Source organism: Desmodus rotundus, chromosome 10, assembly GCF_022682495.2.
Source record: "Desmodus rotundus isolate HL8 chromosome 10, HLdesRot8A.1, whole genome shotgun sequence".
Classification (NCBI taxonomy): Eukaryota; Metazoa; Chordata; class Mammalia; order Chiroptera; family Phyllostomidae; genus Desmodus; species Desmodus rotundus.
In genome coordinates, this window is record NC_071396.1 from 104,219,596 (window position 1) to 104,243,567 (window position 23,972).

Sequence of the window (23,972 nt, forward strand, 5' to 3'; positions counted from 1 at the left end):
GTATTCTATGCTAAAACGAGAGAACAAGAAGCATAAGAGGTCTGTCCAGGTGCAAGGACACCGTGGTGGCCACCACACAGAGCCAGTGGAGCTTCCTCTCCGCGGCCGTTCCTTCTTTACAGGCCACTGGACACCAATAAATTTGGGCCGTTTGGTCACAGACATGGGTAGTCAGTACACTGGCCAGCCCAGGAAGGAAGACAGAGGCATTTGAAATGTGAACAGAATAAATATGCACATCATAAACACAACGTTTATGTTTTCTATCTTTCTCAGAAGGAATTAACACTTGGGGAAATAGTTCATTAGGAAGAAATTAAAGATTGAAAAGCGAGGTACTTCCTGCCACTCTAAGGGCAGATTCACTGAGATAAGAAGTATTTTTACTTCTGTCCTGTGCTACTCTTAGAATTACAGTCGGCTGCTTTGCCCCTCCTTACTGACCATCCAGTACAGTCTATGACCTAACACCATTTGCTCAGCCTCTTCAGATGTCAGTTTTCACCAGCAAAACTCACCTTTCATTTGTTGAACCAGGAGAAGGGCGTTTTGCACAGCAGGCCTCGTGCGGCTGACAGGGATGAGGCCTGCTGTGCGGCGCCAGATGACGAGACCACGTGTTCTGACCTTTCTTCACAGAACATTATCAGATGAGTGTACTGGAATCGGCTCCCATTAGCTCCACTGTAGGGAGAGTGTTTGCCAAGGACTTGGACGAAGGAATCAATGCAGAGATGAAGTACACGATTGTGGATGGAGACGGTGCCGATGCCTTTGACATTAACACAGACCCCAATTTCCAAGTCGGCATCATAACTGTGAAGAAGGTAATCCAAATCATTTTAATGGAGTCTTTGAACGTACATGAGATGTTAGTAAGGGCTGTTGTACTACTGACATGTATTTCTTCAAATCCCCTGATAAGCGTTCTTCTCTACTATTCCGAAATAATTCCTTTTGCTTACATGTAAACACTGGCTGTGTCGTTTTACAGAGGCGGTATCAGGTCATAATAAAAATAAATTACAAATACATCATTTCTCCCAGCTCACTACTTAGCCACTTAAAAACCCGTTACAGCTGAAGTCCCCGATGATGTTGAGGACAATCAATATTTGCACTTGAATAGCTCACTTTTTACCACGGCACAGCCTAAGTAACAATAAAGCAAGCTGTAACAGCATTTATGAATCAATGAGTAACATGTAGGGATTTTTTAATTGCTACTTAAAGATCCATAGATGCTAATTAGATCTGGAAGAAGCTTTATAAAGCGTAGCTGCTACGTGAAATTATCACTTGAAACTCCTTTGCTACATGTTAAATTACCAAATTTTCTAAATATAAGTTCTCACTTTTTGTGTGTAGTATATGGATGGATACCTTCAGTGGAAAAAGTTTTTTACATTTAAAAACCCAAGATATCTTAAATTACTTATTCAAAAATATTTGTTGAGTGTCTACCTATGTGCCAGGTGTCATTCTAGGTATTTAACATAGAGAGTAACTAAATTAGCCAAAAAACTCCACCCTCATGGAGCTTACATTCTGGCAAGAGGAAGGAGACAGTCAAAATAGCAAGTAAGCCAATGAAATAATAAATTAGAAAGTGAAAAGTACCACGGGAGAGGGGTAAAACAATGACTGTGGTATCAGACGAGCCGAGATGACTTTACATTTAAAGTGGGTGGTTAGGATTGGCCCCCCAGGGAAGTGACATTTATACAAAGACATGTAAGGGGGCAGAGCCACAGCATCCAGTTGGGTGAGTTGGCAGACACGACCCATGGAGGCCCCATCTGAATGACTTTGGGTGAGCACTGCCCCAGCAGCCCTGGAGATGAGGAAATGAGCGTGGGGAGGCTGAGGACAGGGGTCAGCCAGCACAAGGGCCCCGAGGTAGAGTTTTGCCTGGTTCGTCCTAAGAACGAGGGAGTTGGTAAGATGGAGTGGAGGGAAAGACGAGTAGGAGGTGAAAACACGCAGAAAGCACTAAGGGAGCCAGACTGTGTAAGACTCTGCAGACTGAGGTAAGGACCTCGGGTCTTACTCCGAGGCAAGTGGGCAAACGCTGGAGGACTTCACAAACGTGTGACGTGACTGGGCTTTCATTATAAAATAACTACTCTGTAGGTTCTGCTGAGAAAAGGCCACAGGGGGCAAAGATACTTTAATGTAAAAATTCCCTTTAAAAAATTAAGCAATCAGAAGAAAGTATTTTGGAATTCTCCACATTTCAAATTTTATATTTTAAAATAATATACAAGAAAATTCTAAATAATAATGTAATATTATTAATTTATGTCAAATTATTAGAATATATACCTTATTACAAGACATTAATTTTAAAGTGTTAACTATTACAATTTTGTATCTAGAAGGCACCTCAAAATGCCATTCTCCAGCCCCCTTACCTGGAGAGGAGGTTAAACCTCATGAGACAGAACACTGTCACTCATTGTCATTACTAAAACTGTGTCCGTGCTTCATCAAAACAGGTGTCAGTTTTGCCAAGGCCATCTGTATTTCTCTTCTGAACTTCCAGGGTGACAGGAAATGGGATTAAGAACAAGGTCATACCTTGGGTGGACACTTCAAGTGTAGTAAATACTTTAAAGGCTGCTGACAGCTCAGCCCAAACGTTTGGAGTGACATCTGCTCAGACGCCTGACCCACACCCACCTTCCGACTTTGTTATTACTAGTGTTGTGTAAAATGGAAACAAAAGTTCTGCTTTTGATGTATTTCCCTAAGGCTTATTATTCATCTAAAAGGCACATATTCTTCAAAAAGAAAAGTTAAGTTGCATTGACAGAATGGGGTTTTCATAAAACCACACATTACCAACAGGTATCCTGGGTCATTCTGGCTCTTAAGTGATCAATCAATTGATTTTCCGTCTCTTAAATGTTTGAAAGGTAACTTGAAGTACGCGTTTTTCAACATACCCTTTATTCTATGCGCATGCTGTTGTGCCAGTTTCCTTCCTATCTTCAGCGTGTCCTCCACCTTCCCGCACGCAGTAAACAATCGTGCCGAGTCCATTACCCTCTTAGGGAGACCACAAGAGCAAAGCTCCCGCATCTCATCAAACCTAAGATGCCCAAGAGATGTCCATCCCATCATTGTTTTATATACCACTTTAGAAAGAAACTCTTGCCATTTAAATGATGCGATGCTTTCTTACTCCTTGGCTTATAGTTTCTGAAAAAACTCTCGTAGACACAGACTATGTGCTTCGCCAACTTCAGAATTACTCCCTGCTGTTGTCTGCACGCCATTCTGCCTTCGCAACTTTTGTTTCAAAATTGAACCATAATGCAATCTTTTGGAAGACATTTTAGAAGGCAATCAAGTTCAACACACGTCACGCCAATGACATACAGAACTCAGGTGAAGTACATTCAAGGAGAACAGCTTGGAGCTGGTTTGACTTCTGCACAGACAACTGCACCCTGTCTCCTGTTGGGCTTAAAGGTGCCATAGCTGGACAAGCAACCCTATTTCCCAAATGTCAAAACGTGAAAAAATGTACACCTGAGAATCACTGAACTATGGTAACAGAAAACCTACACATCAGCACTCAACCAGGCCTTGTTAATACTCACACTGAAAAACGTTTTCGCACTACTCACCGCAACAACCTTTTCTGCTGCGTTTTGAGTTTTAGGCCCTTGCTAGGCCCTGGGGAGTAGAAATCTAAGTCATGCCTGTGCCCTTGAGGGACCAGCAGAGAAAGAAGTATCTGTAACACAAAAGGAGGAGAGCCATAATGACTCTGTGAGACAGTGCCCCAGCGACAGAGGGGGGAAGGGATTCTGCTTGGGGTCCCCGCGTTACTATTTTCTTCACTCAGTTTCCACGCAGAAAATGGCATTTCCTTTTTTGTGTGCTCCAACTCTAAGAAATTTCTTGAATTTGAAATTTTGTTTCTCAGACATTACTACGCTTTAATTGACTATTGTGAGTATAAAAATACATTATTATTTGATGTTAAAAACAAGTATAAAAATTTTTGAGAGAGAAAAGTCAAACATATTTTTGTAGGCAATTTAAAGCTTAGGGTATTTAGGGCAATGCTTTCCTTGAATTTTAAATAATAAAATTATTTAAGTGAGGGAGACAATAATCTTAAATAATGTAATGATCACTAGGTAACTTATTTTAAAAGCAATTCTAACATTTATTAAAAACTCACTTTAGTATCTTCAACAGATAATGCCAAAACAATTGTATATCCATATTTTCAAAAAGAAAAAAGAACTTTGATTTATACCTCACAAAAACAAACTCAAAATGGGTCATATACCTAAATGTAAAAAACTAAAACTATAAATTTCTAGAAGGAAACATAGGAGAAAATCTTTCTGACCCTGATTAGGCAATGATTCTTAGACATGACACCAAAATCCCAATCTACAAAAGAAAAACTGATAAATAAGATGCCATCAAAATTAAGAGTTTCTGCTCTTTGAAGGATACTGTCAATAAAAAAAATCAAAGATTGCAAGAAATTATCTGCAAATCACATGTCTAAGACTTGAATATACAATATATAAATAACTCTTCCAGAAGAGTTATAAAATGTTCAACCTCAGCCCTGTCTGGTGTGGCTCAGTAGATTGAGCGCCAGCCTGTGAACCAAAGGGTCGCTGGCTCGATTCCCAGTCAGGGCACATGCCTGGGCTGCGGGCCAGGTCTCAAGCAGGGGGCCTGCAAAAGGCAACCACACATTGTTGTTTCCCTCTCTTTCTCCCTCCCTTCCTCTCTAAAAGTAAATAAATAAAATCTTTAAAATTTTTTTTAATGTTCAACATCATCAGGCATTAGGGAAATGCAAATCAAAACCATAAGATACCACTTCACATGCACTAGGACGTTAAAATCAAAAACGCTGATAAAACCAAATAATGACAAGAATATGAAGCAACTCTATCTCTCATATACTCCTGGTGGGAATACAAAACAGTACAGCCACTCTGAAAACTCGTTTGGACGTTTCTTATAAAAAGTTGAAAATACACTTAACCATTATCCCACACCTAGGCATTTACCCCAATGAAATAAAAACATGTTCATGGGAAAACCTGTATGTAAATGTTCACAATGGTTTTATTCAAAACCCTCAGAAACTAGAAACTACCCAAATGGATAAATTGTGGTACATCCATACAACAGAACACAACGTAGCAATAAAAAGGAACAAGCAAGTCATTTACATGACATGGACGAGTCCCAAATGCATGGTGCTAAATGAAAGAAACCAGTTTGTAGGACTGGTTCCGCTGATGTGACATTCCTGCAATAGGAGCAGAGCACAGACCAGAGCCGAACAGTGGCTGCCAGCGGGGAGGGTTTCCACACGGGAGCACAGGGAAGGGGACAGCGGGTGACGGACTGTTCTCTGTCTTGATGATCGTGATGGAAACATGACTGCAGGCATCCGTCAAAACCCACAAAACGTTACACTAAAGAAGATAAACTTCAATGTGTGTAAAATACACCCTCATTTAAAAAACAAATACAAAATACACACCAAGTTAGAAAAATGACAGGAGAAATACTTTACCTAGCTCAAACCTAACAGAAACAACAGCACCCACTTTGGTTACCTATATTTAAAGAAAGAATTTTAAGAGAGCGTAGTGTAAGTTACCAGGAAGTTAAATGTCCAGGTTTACAGAGCAAGTATAAATGAAACAAACAGATGAAACTATCCCTTCAAATATACCGTAATCTGAGGGGCAGACTTCCCTGTTAATGAAAACCTGGCCTTCTAACTAGGCACTAGGAAGGCAAGTTGCCTGGTTCCCATGGGAACGGCGCACTCCGCAAGACACAGTACACACAGAGCAAGCAGTAACCCAGCAACAGCAACACAAGCAGCGAAATCCTGTTCCAATTTTTAAATAGCAAATTGAAAGTAACTACTACTGTTTGTTTCTCAAAAACAAAACAGATGCTTAAATGGACATATGCCTCTTTCTAACATGAAATGTGCTTAATTCAGCATATTTTATGAAAAAAAGCATGAATGAATATTTAGCTACAAAAATTTAGGTCATTTGTGACTTCTGAGCTTTAGTTACTTCTTTGCTATCCTCTGTAATTATTTTATGGACTGACTTTCTATGATATTTTTGTTGATGATGTTTTGAATTATTGCTTAAAACTTTAAACATTTTTGTCAGTAAAAACAAAAAAAAGGAAGCAAATGGATTATTCTTAAGAGCTAGCATTCAAGTTCACATTCTGCCCTGAAGTGCTATATTTATTTTGACATAAAACATTCTGAGATCGGGCTAGGTCAAAAAAATTAAAGTTTACGCCATGGACTTTTATTTTGTGGGTGAGCCCTGAATGAAATATTCAAAATTCTGCACCAGCATTTCCATCCCGACACTACATAACCGTGTTAGGTGAGTCAGCCTTTGAGCTCTGTCTGGGTCTGTGTATTCAACTGGACAATGAGGCGCTGGATTAGGTTTCTAAAAGACATTTTTTTTAAAGACCGTCTATGATATAAGCTAAATACACAAATACTGATCTGATACACTACCCTGAGAACTCTTGTGAAGCGCACCTATGATGGTTTCTTAGAAAAAAATCACTACTGCCTTGGTACGCAGGAACTTTTTTTAAGGAAGAAAGCAAACAAACAGCCCAGGCCTAAGTTGTACAAGTATTCTGAAACGGAACTCGGATGCTCTCTTAATGATCACGACACCTTTTCAAATGAGCAAACACCTCTAAAGACAAGGCGAGCGTGCTGATTAGAGAGCAGGCACGTCAGAGGCAGCCTTACCCAGAGCACAGCAGCCTTCTTAACCAGCAAACTGGCTTCCCTCAGTGTCTCTGAGCCATCTAGCGCCTTCCTAACCTTCTTTACCCCAGTTGTTGAAACAGACATTAAGACCCAGAACTGTGGAACCAAAAAATAAATAAAATAAAATCCCTCATTTCCCCCCTTACCTCTCTTCCACGATTTTAATAAATTGAGGAATCTACCCACCAGCCATCAATGTTGGTCAGTCATCCTTCGGAACTTGACATGTATATTGCTGGCTTATCAATTTCCCTGCCATTACTTTTCAGCCACTGAATTTTGAAAGCAAGAAAAGCTACACCTTGAAAGTGGAGGGAGCCAATCCTCACCTGGAGATGCGTTTCCTGAACCTGGGCCCCTTTCAGGACACAACTACAGTGCACATCAGTGTGGAAGATGTGGACGAGCCCCCTGTATTTGCACCCGGCTTTTATTTCGTGGAGGTGCCTGAAGATGTGACCATTGGAACCACCATACAGATCATTTCTGCCAAGGACCCAGATGCGACCAACAACTCAATCAGGTTTTTCCCACAGATTTCACCTTTCCCTTACATAGTGGAATCTTCCCTTCCCTTGCATCAAATTTTCTAGCACTTCTCCCCTTTTCTTCTTCCACCTCTGGAGACTCCCCTATGTCTTTAAAATTCTTTCTGTCTAAATTATGTGGCCTTTTCATGTTATAGATAATGAAGTATTCATTATGTCTACAACTTACTGTCAGTTGGTTCAGCAGCACACCTCCCCCCTTAGTTCTCCATCGCAGCCCTGCTGACATTTGGGGACGATGGTTCTCTGCTGTGGGGGCTGTCCTGTGCATTGCACAACATTTAGTAGCATCTCTGGCCTCTACCCACTAAATGCCAGTAGCGCCCCCTGAGTTGTGACCACTTAAAATGTCCCCATATATTGCCAAATGTCCCTGCGGAGGGTAGGGTACAAAATTACCTCCAGTTGAGAGAACCACTAGTTCAGATAAAGCAGGGGTGTCAAACTCATTTTTACCGGGGGCCACATCAGCCTCGCACTTGCCTTCAAAGGGCTGAAATAATTTTAGGACTGTGTAAATGTAACTACTCCTTAACTGTGAAGGAGTTGGAATTACATTTGGCCCTGTGAAGGCCACCGCGAGGCTGATGTGGCCCCTGGTGAAAATGAGTTTGACACCCCTAAATAAAGCATAGACAGAAACATAGATGTCAGAATGTTAAAATTTGTTGAATCTCAGTTGTGAATATAAAGGTGATCATTGCACATTCTTTTGATTTTTATGAACCTTTGACTTTTTTACTTTAAAAATGGGGGAAAAATAACATACATGATATATATATTTCCATAGAGAGAGAACAGACACAAAACTACCTGTGTTGTCAGTGGCTTCCCTGCCATGCAGGCTGGTCACACAGGGCTTTCCACTGCGAGCCCACCTATCAGTCTGTCCAAAACGTGGTTGAGCTTAAAGATTCCAACCAGGCCGCTTCCCCCTCGAGAGGGGACGAGGGGACAGGAGAGCTGCTCGTACAGTCACGGCCGTTTCCCGTCAACTCTGGAACCGAAGTGCAAACAGCTGGTGGGCAGGTTGATACCTCAGCCTTCCAGAGTGACTGCCAAGCCTCTGAAGCTCGACACAAAGATCAGGATTCCAAGGCTATTGGAGGCCATCTGTCACCTTAATTGTTGGAAGTCACACAAATGCATCGAGGGCTTTAGTGCAGATAACACATCTTAAACACGCCCCAACGTACTGACTGCCTCTTCTGTCGGCCACTCCTTCGGCTGGCGCCACTTCGTAGGTAAGGAAAATGTGCTCTTGAAGTTTAACAAAGATGGTTCTCTCCTGAGAATGACTACACTGGGGGAGATCTGCTTCCTCTACCCAAATGGAAACGTTTTACATTTCCAGGCATTAAAGTGGCTAAAACGATTTCATTTGAATTCTGGTATTTGGTTTTTAAAACTCAACTAATCTTACAACCACCTTATAGGAGTAATATTTCTCTTAAGCTTCTTAAATGTATAACAGGGTGGGAGGAAGTTAGTGAACCCGTGTCATCATCAAAACCACCGTGACATAAATGAAACAGATTCTATTATAAATTTATATTTTCGTAAGCCAAATACATGTATACACACACTTATATACACCTATCAACATATCTTCTGATTATTTAATTAATCTATTTATAACAAAAATACTCTGGGAGAAACTTTAGAGAATAAAACTTTATGGGGGGAAATGTCTGAAATAAACACAAGCTTGAAAAACTCAGGTCTCACTTCTGTGAGAGTCAGAATACTCATTGGAGACTCCCACACCTTCTCTCCAGACTGACTCTGGACTCCTACACGGTGGGCACCGAAACAGGGCTTTGGTAGGGGTCACGCTACTGAACGACAAGCAAGAGAGACTGAGCACTTGGAAACATGCGTGTGCACACACAGACCTACAGCGAACGCGCATTTTCAGGACGAAAGTTGTTACCGCAAGGCATCCTAGGAAGGAAAGAGAAACACCAGCAGGCCTAGATCCTCTGCTGGCGTGGAGCGAAATGAGGTATAAAGAAATGGAGGAATCCTGTCTAGCTAACAGAGTGCTGCTTCACGTGATGGGCCACCGAGAGCCACCAGGTAGCATCACGGAAGTCCACAGGGAAATGCCTGTCTATTCCAACAGATCTCGGTCAGAAGGAACCCAAGACTGAACAGGCTGGAAGCACGGGGCAGGGACCACTGGGTTTATTCTGGGGCGGGTGGGACTCTCTGTAGGTCCTAAGAAACAGGCAAGAACAAGGCAACAGCCACGTAGGTGACAGACAGGCAAGGGTTCGGGCACCATGGCAAAGCAGAACTCCACTGATCAGAACCAGCGATAATGCTCCCTCTGCATTTCAGTTGCCAAGAAAGAGCAGAGTTCACAGTGCCAGATACCAGGTCCCTGACTCTTCCTGGTGTCCCTCAGGAACAACGAATGGACCCTGGACCCAAGCAGAAAATTGGGGGTCCTGGACTCTCAGGGGGAAAAGCACCCAAAACTCAAATTTCTGTCTACTATTTAATACCCTTTTGGGAATTATTGTCCTATATTATCTTTCCCCAAAATTATTTATCCTTATTTTTCCTATTAAAGTTATTTTCTTTTGAAATAATTTACACACCTTATATGCTGCTTAGCCATCTAATTCATCTGCATTTTTATTACAAATAAATGAGATTTGTATTTCTGACAAGAAATTACATATTAAATTGCCCAAAAACCAACATATTACCTAAAGTTTAAATATTATAAACAAAGAGCCATTTAACTTTTTTAAAAGATTAAGACTTTTATAATCTCCTTTCTAGGAAGTTTATGGTGTGTTCAGGCACATAAACTGGTCATTACTTACTAGTGAACCCCCAAACTAGTCTCCAGATTTAGTTCTATACACATGAAAAACACAATGCTTGGTTCTCCTAAAATTGTAGTGAATACTCAAGGAATTTCTGGCAAGCGGGCACTGAAGCACTTGGCAACTGAAACCGGCTTCCGCTGTGTGAAAACAGCCTGCCCTCCTGTGCCATCCTGGAGGGATGCGCGGATTCTCGAGCCTGCCCATGACGCCCTACCTCCAAATCGCCTCCAAATTCAGAAAATGTCCTGAGCCAAGCAAATGAGCAGGGAGCCCAGAGCACACCAGCTAATGTTCGCGCAGGGAGTTTTGTATGTGCGTGCACTGCCTACTCGGCCCGTGGTAGGTGAGACTATTGTGGTTAGAGAAGGAAAACCACCTACACCATTCACTAGTGTGTCCCAGTTTCCTCATTTTCCATCTGTATCTACACCTTCAATTTGTTCTCCTGCCTCCTGCAATTTGGCCCAGTGTCCCATTCCAAGTTATGAATGGTGTGACTGCCTCCCTTCAGGCCCTGTTTGGGGAGCCGGGAAGGATTCCGCTGGATGAGGGAGGCTTCTCTGAGGCAGGGTTTCCCCTCGGAGTGTTACGAGATGGTACTGTTGTGAGTTCTTTCCGTTCGTTACTGCTATCACTCCACCCCATGCTCTCTGTGACATCTGCTCTGGCCTCCTAGGGTGGGCTGCCGGAAGCTGGTTCTTCATAGGCTGCCTCTCCCTCGGCACTATGCCTACGGCTGGCAGAGCTGCCATCGAGGTCATGGCCGAATGGCTGGCTTTCCTCGAGGGCAGGGAGCTGGAAGAAAAGACTGTCAGGAGCTAACCAGTAATTTTTTTTTCCTAAGACAAATTCAACTCTTAAAACAGCCAGTAAACTTTAAAAGTAAATCACTAGTTACACCTGGAAAAAAAATGTTCCAGTTAATTTTAAATGAACTTCACAGGCACGTGTTTGTTCTTTATTAAAAAGTTAACTGTTTACTACCATGGCTTAATCTATCTTCAAAAAGAGATCAGCTTTGTTTCCTTAAACAATCTCACTCGTTCCACGTGAAATAAGGCAGCATGGCCCAGTATGGCCCAGTAGGTAGGAGCAGGAACCGGAAACCCAACTGCCTACTCTTGATTGCCAGCTGGGAGACCTTGGACAAGAGACTTAACCTCTCTACGCCTCAGTTTGCTCACCTGTAAAATGGGGGTGATAACAGTACTTACCTCACAGGGTTATTGTGAGGCTTAAATGAGTCAATGTAAGTCAGGTGTATAAAGCAGTACCTGGCTACACTAGCGTTCCTTAAATAGGGTCATAGGCAGAAAGAGACATTAATTTGCTTCCTTAAATTTCCCAACCCTTGGAGAGCTGTATGGGAAATGATTCCAACTTCTCTAGCCCTCAGTGGCCACCTTTCCCTTTAATCTGTAATCCTCTCAACAGCCACCCTGAATCTCTGCAGGAAAAAAATATGTGTTTGAAACAAACCATTTTACCAAATAATACACATACATGCATATTATATATACACACATACATATCTGTATTTACATGTATTTGAGACAAAAGTTTTACCATCAACATTACCCTTTACTGCACGTGACAGTCTGGCACACGTACACGCTATTTTCTTTCATTTTCTTTCAACACCAGTCATACCCCACCAGACTGCCTTAACTAACCTGCAGTTTAAAACACAGCACCCTAAAGAAAATGCTTGCTCCCATCAAAACGGCAGTTTCCCAGGCTCCCTGCAGCTGGCAACTTTAAATAGAACTTTGGGCCCAGTACATTAGAGTGTGTGTGTTTTTCAAATCTCACTACTGCAAAGTATTAACGGTGTTACCTCTCTGAAAGGGACTTAACTTCTCTAAGTCTTGGTCTCTGCTGATAATGGAGATAACACCTACCTCCTAGAGAAGTTGTAAGAATTTAAAAAGAAGCTATAAAATGCCTGGTGTTCAATAACGGCAGCTATTATAATTACTGGCCATTACCGAGGACTACATAAGGTTCTCCAGCATGGCTCTCAATTATGGCTACGTATCAAAATCCTTTACGGAGGGTTTTAAACATACAGAGGCCTGAAGCTCCCTCTACAATTACTGGACACCCTAAAATGGCACAGGCGAGATGACACGAAGGGCCGGGCTGCCAAGTCACGCTCAGCAGGGACTCGACGCTTACCCAGTGCCGAGGTGTATGATGGCGCAAAGGGTACAGACGACAGCAAAATGCAAGCCAAGCACTCTTTCCTTGGAAAGGCCTGACACCATCAGGCGCGAGGGCTCGTAAACACCTCCTTTTCCCGTGTAAGGATGCATGCTGGTCCGCACAGAGCATGAAGGTGTATGCCATGGATGCTGCTATTCAGTGCACTGCCTGAATCGGAGGAGCCATTCTGGTTGTGAAACATCCGTTTTTTACACCCTGTTAATTACACAGCTTACATGACATTTTCCAGCAAGCTGTGCCCCATGAATTCACGAATTCCAGGCTTACTTACAGTAAGCAACCTAGATGGACCTGGTCCATCCTGTTGAAAACACTCCACAGAGAAGGGCTCTCCAGTGAGTGAATGCATCACTGTGTTTGCCAACAGGTCAGTCACTAGGACGTCACAAAGGACCCGATGCAAATCTCTTCCTCTCAATAGCTGATATTAATTAGGGGACTACGATCACTGAACTACATGCTTTTCAGTCTCCATATGGCATTTCAGAACTTATTTCAATACAGTTCATTTTGAACAAAGACACGTAGAGGTTGATATTCAGAGGGTCCCGAAAGCCTTGGACAGCTTAAAATTGCCCTAAGGTTTAGCGGCCCTGTTCCATTTTATTTTATGAATCAGGAATTAAAGCAGTAATAGTTTGTTACTGGTTTTTATGGGGGTGGGCAGAGGGGAGCAGACATGAAACAGTAAATCCAGTCTCCAAGTACCCATAACTCAGAATTAGCGGAATCACGTTTCACTTGGTATGCGCTCAGTTCTCTCATGTACGTAACATGCTGTAGTATGTTTATTCAAACTGACATGTTTAATCTGTTTTCGGGGTTTTTGTTTTTGTTTTTTTTATTTTGTGGGGTTTTGGGGGGGTTCTCACAGATACTCCATTGACAGAAGCAGTGACCCCGGCAGATTCTTCTACGTTGACATTACAACGGGGGCTCTGATGACCGCTCGGCCCCTTGACCGGGAAGAGTTTTCTTGGCATAACATCACTATCCTTGCTATAGAAATGAGTAAGTAACTCAAAAACTGGTCTCTATCTGGTGACAAAAGTAAGCGCTGCAGAGAGTGGAAGTTCCTAGAGCTCGCTGGGACAGGAACTGTGTTCTTTACAGAAAGGTCATAGTTCAAACACTGTACTGAGTTCAAACACTGGCTGAGCAACCGCTGTATAGCTAGTCCTGTGTTAGAGATTTTAAAAAGCATGCAAAAGCAGTAAAAAAAAATAGCCTCCTCAACCCAAGAAGCTAGAATTCTCTATGAGGAAAAGGGTCAGTTCTTGAGAAATCTAAGAGGCTTTCAATGTTTGACAAGATCGAGAATGAACAAACAGCATCAAATACTATTTTTGGGTGAAAGAAAGCATTTATAACAAGTGACCCTTATTATACACAGGCATACAAAAATTTCAGACATCTTAAAACAAAATGCAGATTTATTAACATAAACTTAAAAATGGAATAGGAAAGTAATAAAATTGAGATTAGCATGTTTATTATACACTTAACAAAAATTACATTACTTACTACTGTTTACTTTTTTCCATAACACCTAGTGGTGGTAAATGTTCAGATAAATGGCAGGCCCTAATGTACTGGCCAAAGTATGTACAGCCATACAGGGGGGCAATTTGGCAATTAATCTTCTGTATTAAGATTCTCCAAAATACTCAAACTTTTTCTCAAGAATTCTACCTCTAATAATTAACTTAAGGAAATAACAATAGAGATCAACAAAAATTTATATACCAAAATGTCTACTGCAATATTATTTAAAAATCAGAATTACCTGGCCCTGGCCAGGTAGCTCAGTGGGTCAGCGCATCATCCCCATATGATAAGGTTGCAGGTTCGACCCCTGGTCAGAGCACGTAAATGAATGCAAAATTAAGTGGAACAATAAATCGATGTTTCTCTCTCTCTTTCTCTCTCCCCTCTCTCCCTCCCTCTCTCTAAAATCAATCAATAAAATTTTTTTAAGGGAATTATCTAAATGTTTAATAGGAGTCTGACTAAATGAGGCTACCATGTAGATATTAATACCCACGCTTTCAAAGCAGATTTCAATGACACGAGATAATCTTGCCCTAAAATATTAATGTTCTGAATCCAACATTTTTATTTCACTTAACTGCTCTGTGTGTGTGTGTGTGTGTCTCTCCACATTTTTGGACACACGTTCAATATTAAATATATTATGACTATGTCTGGCAGGACTGTGAATGACAGTTATCCTCATGTTTTTCTGGAATTTTAATTATTCCTTCTATAAACAAATTCCACTGTTACAATAAAAAAATTTAAATTTTTTAACCAAGCAATAAAAACATTTACAGGAGAAACGTAGTAGAACATATTTTTGATAAAGAAAAAAATGAACCAGAAAAATAAGGCATTCTGATTTACTAAATTTACTATTTACTTACTAAGAATAATTTGTACATCTTATAATTTCTACTTTGTCTTCTTGGGATGGTGACCAAAACAGAAAAGACAGGAGGGGGACTACTGGGGCTGTGAAATTGTCTTTATGTGGCAATGCCGAGCAAAAGACGAACCAAAACGACATTTCCCCGTGAGTGGCAAATAACTTCTCCTGCCGCAGCCAAAGACAGGGGTTTGGTGTGTGTGACCCTGTAATAACCCCTCAGTCCCTGTTCAGGGTTATCTGTATTCCTGTCAATAACTTGAAACCTTCCGAAATATAATCCAAAGAACAGAATGTTTCACAGGAATAAACCCAAGCCCCACAGTACGCGCTTATTAGAAATGGGCTACTTTCAAGCCCCAAATATGGAACTGACATCCTTTAATTCCAGAACCTGAACTATGAGAACCAAAGGAGAGGATCAAAACATCTTTTTAACACTCATTTTTGGATACCTGCTCCCAGTCAAGTCTGGCCCTCCCCCGCACCCCGATACCGCACACACACCCTCAGACACACACCTCCTCCCCTGCATGCTTCTGAGTCCCGGCCACACCCTCACTAGGTCACACAGTGGCCTGGTCCTCTAAAACCTCACCCTCTTCCTGCTCTCTTTAGGCAACCCTTCCCAGGTTGGAAGTGTTTGTGTCACAATCAAAGTCCTGGATGTGAACGACAACGCTCCCGAGTTCCCCCGATTCTATGAAGCCTTTGTCTGTGAGAATGCCAAGTCAGGGCAGGTAAGGCTGCCCGCCAGGCAGACACCTCGCTGAACTCCCCAAGGCGGAAATGACTGTTACCGATAACCAAATCGGCCATCAGAGAAATTTAGACTCCGGAGTGCCCGACTTCCGTGTATCACGTCGCAACAGTTTATTTGCTAAGACAACTACCTGGGTCTCCATCACGTTTTATGAGCTAAAGAACGCCGTGATGGTGGCTTGATTCACGGGCTAGCCTGTCATAAGCCATCTACCCGCCTTGTGACTGCGCGGTAGAGAACCAACCTCGATAGTACGCTCTGGGCCCCGGACGGGAGACACCACAAAGATACAAAGAAAGAAGAATCCTCTTTTCCTCAGTGTAGCACGAATCCCTGAAAATATTTACAGTAGGGGAAGTTTAATTTTTGTATCTTCCTACCCCGCGTTCCTAACTTCTGCAACAGATACCTTGTTTAGGGACTGCCTGCCAGATTCTCAGCACGTTTTATGACCTAGAATCACCCATCCTCACTCCTCCCTCACTTAAAACACCCCTTTTATTAGTGCTGCTCATGCCTGGTAAATTTTGAGAAAAAAGTTAATCTGAAGGAATAAATTTCTACTTAATTTGAAACAACTTTAGTTCTGTAACCTTTGGGAAAAAAACTGTATTTTGTAAAGTAACTTTAAACTTAAATGAGTATTTGGTTGACCAAGCTCCAAGTGGTGTAACTGAGAAACATCCAAAACTCTGCTTGGAGGGGCCATGTAGCAACATCTGGATGGGCAGTCGGCCACCTGTACCCACCCTTCCACACCTCAGATCGCGGGCTGCCACGTCACCCTTCTGCTCCCGCCTTGTAAGATGCGTTCCTCCTCTACTTGCAAGCCAGCAGACCCCCTAACAGCCCCGTTTCCCCGGGTATGTGCGGTGGGGTGCAAACGGGTCAGGAGAGTTTCAGTGTGCAGGCTGTGGGTTTGTGACATGCGTGTCTCCAAGGCAAGAACTCAGGCTTTGGCAGTCCAGGCCTTCTGCTGTAAGGTGGTTTTGGTTTTCTCTCCTCTCGCTCACCTGCACCACCACCTCCAGCACCCTGCTGCACAGACAGACTATGTCCGTACGCCCCTGAGCACACCGCAGACTGACCCAACACACGTCCCTACCATTCTGCTAAGTCCGGGCAAAAAGCGGTTCCCCTCTTCCAGGGTGGGGCGGGGGAAGTGTGTCCTGTAGAGATTTTTGAGCTAAATTATCTCATCCATTGACTCCTGAAATTCTGTGCAATGGTCTATTGCTCTCCTAAAATTTCTTTAACAAGTCTGGGGTAATTCCACTTCCACATCTATGAATTTCTAGTCTAGAAAGACCTGAAATTTTACGCAGGTCATAAAAGTTACAATGAAGACTTTATAGCATAAGAAATGATCCATGTTATTATCAGAAAGGAGGTATAAAAACTACATGTGCATGCTGAAGTTATGTAAAATTATGTCTGTATGCACAGAGATTGAGAGATGAGATACAAAAATAGCAATAACTGCCCCCATTTTTTGATTCAACAGAGGCTAGCTGCCAGCTGGGTTCGCCAGGAGGCATACCCTGAGAAAGTGTTCCAATATAAGATGCTTATTCAGGAGTGTCCCTGGGCCAAAGCCTGTAGAAGGGAAGGGCTTTTGCAGGACTGGGCAAAAGGAGAAGTCCAGCTGCAGTGCAGACCCACTGGCAGCCTTGGATGGCTTCACAGGGCTCTAGAACTAGAGTTTTCCCGAGTTGAGATGCGATGGCCAGGCCCTCGTACTACTGCCACCAGTCACTGGATGTGAGTTGCACTGGAAGATTGTGGTGACTGGGGGCAGGTGGCTCTCAGCAACTGAGGCAATCCCCAAAGTGACAGACAGGGGAAGGCTGGGGCACCGAGTCCTTCACTGAAGGGGGTCTGAGCAGCACACTGCCCACCGAAAGCCCCCTTGCTGGAGCTTCCCCTATTACGTAATCCTCAGAGTACTGTGAGGGAAGCATTACCTCCCTTAACTTATAAAGACTAAGAAGAAATAAAGACTAAGCAAGCCCACCTGGGCCCCAGCCGACCTTTGCTGCTCTGGTTTCTACCCTGGCAGAGACACGGCTGGCTTTTCACAGCAGGATGTCACATCCACGGGGCCGGGCCCAGGAGGGGTGGAGGAGTGTGCGCTGTTGGTCAATAGAGAGGCAAACACACAGGAAGGAGACCCCCGGTGAACCTTTTCTACATGCCCCCACGTCGGCCTGTCAAAGGTTCAACGGTGTATTTCACACCGCGCTCTCGGTAGTTTTCACCGCGGTCTTCATAACCATGAGGCAACTACCTACTTCGAAAAGCACTGCGGAAAAGGCAAAGTTTGGGCCAAAGCAGCTCCAGAAGAAGCCACCCCACCTCCTCCTCTCCGCAGCCCCCAGATCTGCTTCTGACCCTGGTCTGTTGCGCACATCCCACCCTGGCAGACTGGGGCTCTGTACCTTGTCCAGCTCCCTCCCTGCCAACAGAGACTGACCGCACTGAGACCCGGGAACCTGGCACAGCCAGCGCACCCTTCTAGGTATTGGCCCTTTTTAAATAGGGACCTCTCAAAGATAACAACTTGACTTTGAAATACTAACCGCAAAGTGGGGTTAAATTGGTGGGGGGAGGGGATGAAAGACTGGGAGACAAGCAGACCCTTGCAGCACCCCAGAGTTCATGTATTCAAAACCTCCTACTGAGTGTGCCTGAAGGGGGCCTGCACTGGTGTGAGAACATGGTATGCTGACGTCTGACGTCTGAGGTACTTAGGTAACACTCACCCTGTGATGTTAACGACGCAGCCCCAACACAAACCCAAACCAAACCCTGACTTGCAGGACAGCAGGGAGATTTTCCAGGTAAGTGTCAGGATGTCCTTCTCATTAGGTAAAGTAACCTGCGGTTGGATTTCAGGGTTTGGGTATCACTGGGCCCTGAAGCTTTTTCTTCTGGCTCCAGCTCACCTGAGTTCATGTCCCTCCCTCAGCTGATCCAGACAGTGAGTGCAGTGGACCGCGATGACCCACGCGACGGTCAGCGCTTCTACTACAGCTTGGCTCCCGAGGCTGCAAACAACCCCAACTTCACCCTCAGGGACAATCAAGGTAACCAGGTGGATGTTGGCTACCGACGCTTGTCTACAATTTGGGCTGCATACTTGGGGTTATCCCACTCAGTGTCCAAACCCACCTGCCCTTTACTAGCAGGGGAGACGTTAGTGCTAATTCGTAGGGTCTCTCAAAGTTTTTTCAGAACATCAGAGACAAAGGACGTGCCCTGCTCATTCTGGAACCTTCCTTCAGTCAGTTCACACAGGTTTGAGAGCTGGCTCCGTCCCGGACACTGTGTAAGGCACGCAGGCAAAAACCTGCCTTCACCCCAGAGATGGCAGCCGTGTTTGTATGTTCCGTAACTGCGGGAAGAAGCTGAGAAAGACGATGGCAACGGAACGAGATACACAGAAAAACCCGAGAAACACTTCTAAGCAAGGATCAAAGAGGGAGACAGTAAAAAGCTCCCAAAACAAACAGAGGCAAAGGCTAACAGATGGCAAAGGGCAAACACAGGGCCACAAAAAGTAGCTCTGGCACTACAGCAACTTCATTACTCTAGGAAGACACAGCCAGAGCTTCCCTGTTCCAGAAAGTGCTCCCCACCACAGCTCTGCTGGAATGGACTTCCAGACCTTCCTCTCCAATGAGCACCAGATCAGCCCGGGGGTTCTAGACCTGGCAGACTCTTCCCTGGGCACGGGAGCGGGGTGGGGCGGGGGGCGGAGCGCAGGGAGGATGAGGGACTTCTGTTCTCTAGCCAGATCATTTTCAAAGAAAGGTCAGAACCAGTGAAAAAATCACTTAAGTCTGTCAAGTGAAGCCCTTCTGCCACTAACTCTGCTACCAACCACCTGTCTAACTTGAGGTGGGAGGTTTGCAGGGGCCTCATTTTAATTCCAATTCTACAATATAAATTGGCAATTTATAACAATCTAAACAAAAGCTAACAGAAAGTCGTGATTAGGCATGCCTGACCTTAGTCTCAAAAATCAACTATTTGAGACTTAAAGAATTAATTCCACCCCATGTGATATTCTGTTACTAGAAGTTGAGAATATCAAACCTGCGTTCTTCTAAGTGGAAAACGTCCTTGCAAGTGATCCCTTTAATCTTCTACATGTTATCATAAGATCACTATGCCAATTCTGGAAGGAAAGGTAATATACATAACAACAGAACTACTACAATTAAACACCCTGACATTTCCATCCGGTCAAATTTTGAACTGTTCACTTACATGCTTTACAAGGAAACCCTTCCCACAAAGGGGCTCAGCCCCTCAACCCCTCAGGACAGGTCTCACAGTGGAAACCCTGGGGGAAAAATAACGCACAATACTGTTTCTTCAGATTTCAGCCGCGTCACTCTCTGCCTTCTGTCTGGTATTTGCCAGAAACCACAGGCAGCAAATGCTGCAAATTTCTTAAAGGTGAATCTGGACACCGATTCATGGAGCCAAAGCCGTAGAAAGAGGGGCCGCTGGAACACGAGGACTCTAAAAAGAAATGACTCCTCTCTTGGGCGGGTTTCCACAATGGAAGTTAACACATCTGCACTAGAAGGAATCAACTCTTGGTCTCCCCGTGACAACTTACTCCACAAGTGCCCTCTGCTGGGGCTCATTAGCCAGCTGCCCGACATCTGACGTGGCAGGTCTGTTGTCACGCCCCCTCTCCCACGCCCAGAACAGGACGCCCTTTTCTGAACACAACGGAGCACCGTCTCAAATAAAGCCTTGCTGTTTTCTGCTCCCCAAAGCACTCTGAAAAGTCCTGTGTGTGCGGCAGCACTTCACCATTCCAAATGCATCCCCCACCCTTTGCTTCACTTGGCATTCGTAACAGCCCTATGAGGTCTGAAGGGAGTTACTAACCCCTCTGATGGGCACAGTCTGATTCGGCACGTAAGGAAAGGCAGCACGTCAGTGAGTAAACATTGATATTGGGACTGGAAGTTGGGACCGGTTTTAGCCACATCAAAAAAAGGAAAAAAAGAAGAAAAACATTTGTGTCACCTTGGAAACAAATACTTTTTCCAAATCGGTTACTAACCCCCTAGTTATTGTATTCAACAAAAATCCTGTGACTTTTATATCCCAGACCCCTTCCAGAAACAGACTCGGCAACGTGATGCTCTGACCTTTTTTTTTTTTTTTAATCTTAAATAATTCTGAGATCAAGAAACACCTAGTGTGCAGCAGGAATAACACTTTCATGAAATTCAGCTCTGGTCAGACTTTCTTAGGGCCTGGACTCAATGGAACTGAAAAATAAAAAAGATTTCCGTTTCAGAAAAACTTGGTTTCTGAAAAAAACAAAATTAAGACTGTGAAATAGAACTAACAGTATTTAGCAGTTACATCTGGAAAACAGAAAACTGAATGGGTTGTGTGGTAGGTGGAAATAAGAATATAATCCTGAGGTTGGCAACCAGTTGTTATATTTATCTGCAAATAAGAGGAAAGGCCTGTACCACAGCAGGAAGAGGTTTCAATTAGCTGAGTAATTTTCAGCTAATGTCACTGAACTAAATAAGCTTTTACATAGCACAATGGAAGGACTGTAACTTTGGAGTCAGAGAGGCCAGAGTTCAAATCCCAGCTCTGCTACTAAGTTAGTGACTTTGACCAAATTACATCATATCTCTAGGTTAACTCTCTCACTGTAAAAGGGGAGATTATCACCAAATTGTTGTGAAAATTAAATGAAATGCTGCAGGTAAAGCTGAAGCACCTGACACATGAGCACTCAGTGAACAATAGCTGCTACCATGAAAAAGCAGGGGAGGAGAAGGTGGAAAATTTAATTAAGAGGGAATATTAGTCAGTACAGTGTAGGTTATGCTGCAGAAACAAATGGTACAGGAATCTCAATGACTTAACACAACTAAAGTTAATGTCTTGCTCACAGAAAGCTGGCCGAGGGTCTGAGTGGCCCAGGAGAGCTAGCTGTCCATGTGCAGCTCAGAGCCCCGGCTGTCTGGGTCTCCGCCTCAAACACTCCTTCCTGGCACAACACCAGGGCAGAGCACAGAGAATCACACTCTAGGTGTCACATGGTTCTGCCTAGAAGGGAAACGAATGACTTCGTGCTCATTTTTCATCATCTAAACTGTCCAAATTCAAAAGGGTAGAAAAATATAATCCTTTATTATGTATGTCCAAGAAGGGAAGGAGAACCAGAAATGTTAATATTGATATTAATAATGTTTGCTTTGTTAAACTCTCAGAATTTTGAGTGAAGTTGCAGACTCTTCCCTGTGAAGTGTGAAACATATCCAGAGGACCCTCCGTGGTGACACTCGCTTTCAGAGTCACTGCTTGTGTGTCCTACCACATCTCTCAAACTTTTCCTCTGCCAAGAATGATCTTGAGTTTTGCAAAAATATCTCTGATTTACAATTCAGACCCACTCACAGAAACTGGAAAACACAGATTAAAAAAACAGAAGATCCCAAAACATCATATCAGGCAAATGTAATACAAATACACACGCGCACACACACCAGCTTTGTGGAAACAACAAATTTTGCTAATCCCTTTTAAAACTAGAGGGAAAAAAGTAGTACTGCTGATCGGAATGGATTTTCACCAAGTTCACATTAACTACTTACACTTAGCCACAAATAGGGACAAATAACAGAGGGTGTCACATGATTAGAGGATTTCAAATAAGGTTCTGCTAAATGAGCAGGAGGAGTTGATGATTGCATTTCAGAGGCATAAAGAAAATAGCAAAAGACATGAATTCTAGCCCAAGTGGCAAAAATAAGCAATCTGCTACAGACTCATGGGCTCCTCAGCATCCTTCTCCTGGAGGCACGAAGTGGCACCGGCCTTGGAAAGCTGCTGAGGACCACAAGTCACCACTGAGTGTTCATTTCTGTCAAGCTTTCCCAGGGACATTTCAGTTAGATCTGAAGTCTGACAGCTTGCCCTGGGCAATTTATGTCACCAAGGGAAAGACATAATCTCAAAAAGGGTTTCTCTCCTAGGCCTCGGGGTTTGCCTAGAAGCAAGTAGAAATCTTGGTTTCTGCATCCAAATGCTGATCCAGACAAGGCTGGAGCTGAAGGCCTGCAGGAAATGTTTGGCATCCTTCTCTCCTTCCCACAAACACTCTGGGTGTTCCTGCCCCCAAACTGTCCTCAATCCAAGAGACCAATTCATTTGCTGTTTCTTCCATTTTCTTCTTCGCTCTCACTTTCCTCTCCCCCTTTTCAACCCTGGAACCCTGTCTTTTTCAGATAACACTGCCCGCATCCTAACCAGGAGGTCTGGCTTCCGGCAGCAGGAGCAGAGCGTCTTCTACCTGCCCATCCTGGTATCGGACAACGGGCAGCCAGTGCTGAGCAGCACGGGCACGCTGACTATCCAGGTGTGCAGCTGTGACGACAGCGGCCACGTCCTGTCCTGCAGCCCTGAGGCCTACATGCTCCCGGTCACTTTGAGCAGGGGTGCCCTCATCGCCATCCTGGCCTGCTTCTTCGTCCTCTTGGGTGAGTCGGTGGCTCCCTGCCGTTCTGTGGGGTCCTGCAAAGGCTCGCTTACCTAGGTATCGCTCGGGCACTGCCCCAGCACAGTGGTCAGAACCAGTTTTCCGGACCATGCTGACTGAAAGCATCCACTGGAGGCCAGGCAGGGAACGACTGCGGGGGCTGGGACTCATGAAACGACGTCCCAGCTTTCACAGAGTTTCTGCGGAACACAGCGGTTCACTCTGACACCACAGAACCGAAATGACCGTTTTGGACAGGACACGAGGATCGCCTCCTCTAACCCCTCATTTCAGATAAGTACTAGTCAAACCACAAGGAGGTAGTGACAGGCCTAAGGGCAAAATGCCAGACAGAGCCAGGCCTGAAATGCAGGCAGGCCCTACACTGTGCACCCCTGTACCCGAGAGGTACGGCTCTTCTCCTAAGCGTTCACCCCAGATTCTGGAGGTGGTGGTAAGTGTTAAGAGAGAAAGGACAAGGGACGGGGTGTCCTGAGGGGTCAGGAGATAGGGTAGGTGCCGTTTTAAATAGGGTGCTGAGGAAAGGCCTCCCCAGTAAGGAGACCTGTGAACAGAGGTCTGAAAGAAGTGATGGGGCGAAAGCACAGGGCTGTCTGGGAAAATGAGCCGTCTGGGCCTTAGCTCCCTTCCTAGGCACTGTGGCCATCCACTGAGAGGTGGGGACCAGACAGCGTCAGGTGGCCTCTGCTGGTGAAGTGAAAAGATGGACCCCACGGCTGGGGGAGGGTCCTCCCTTCCTCATCTCACGTCACACTCACGGCAGCCCCCCAGCTCCCCTGTACAGAAGGC

The 23,972-nt window shown here is 44.2% G+C and overlaps 1 protein-coding gene and 1 long non-coding RNA gene across 3 annotated transcripts in view; one reads left to right on the forward strand and one right to left on the reverse strand.

Annotated features, from left to right (window-relative positions):
• CDH20 (cadherin 20) overlaps positions 1-23,972 on the forward strand; it is a 178,031-nt gene that overhangs the window by 149,481 nt on the left and 4,578 nt on the right. For both annotated transcript variants that reach the window (XM_024580344.3, XM_045187956.2), the window contains exons 6-11: positions 640-827; positions 7,096-7,349; positions 13,318-13,454; positions 15,487-15,608; positions 18,600-18,717; positions 22,912-23,163. In XM_024580344.3, coding sequence (XP_024436112.2) covers positions 640-827; positions 7,096-7,349; positions 13,318-13,454; positions 15,487-15,608; positions 18,600-18,717; positions 22,912-23,163 — 1,071 coding nt within the window. The remainder of the gene's footprint in view (positions 1-639; positions 828-7,095; positions 7,350-13,317; positions 13,455-15,486; positions 15,609-18,599; positions 18,718-22,911; positions 23,164-23,972) is intronic.
• Positions 1-23,972, reverse strand: part of LOC123478726 (uncharacterized) — a 50,580-nt gene that overhangs the window by 23,547 nt on the left and 3,061 nt on the right. The window lies entirely within an intron of this gene.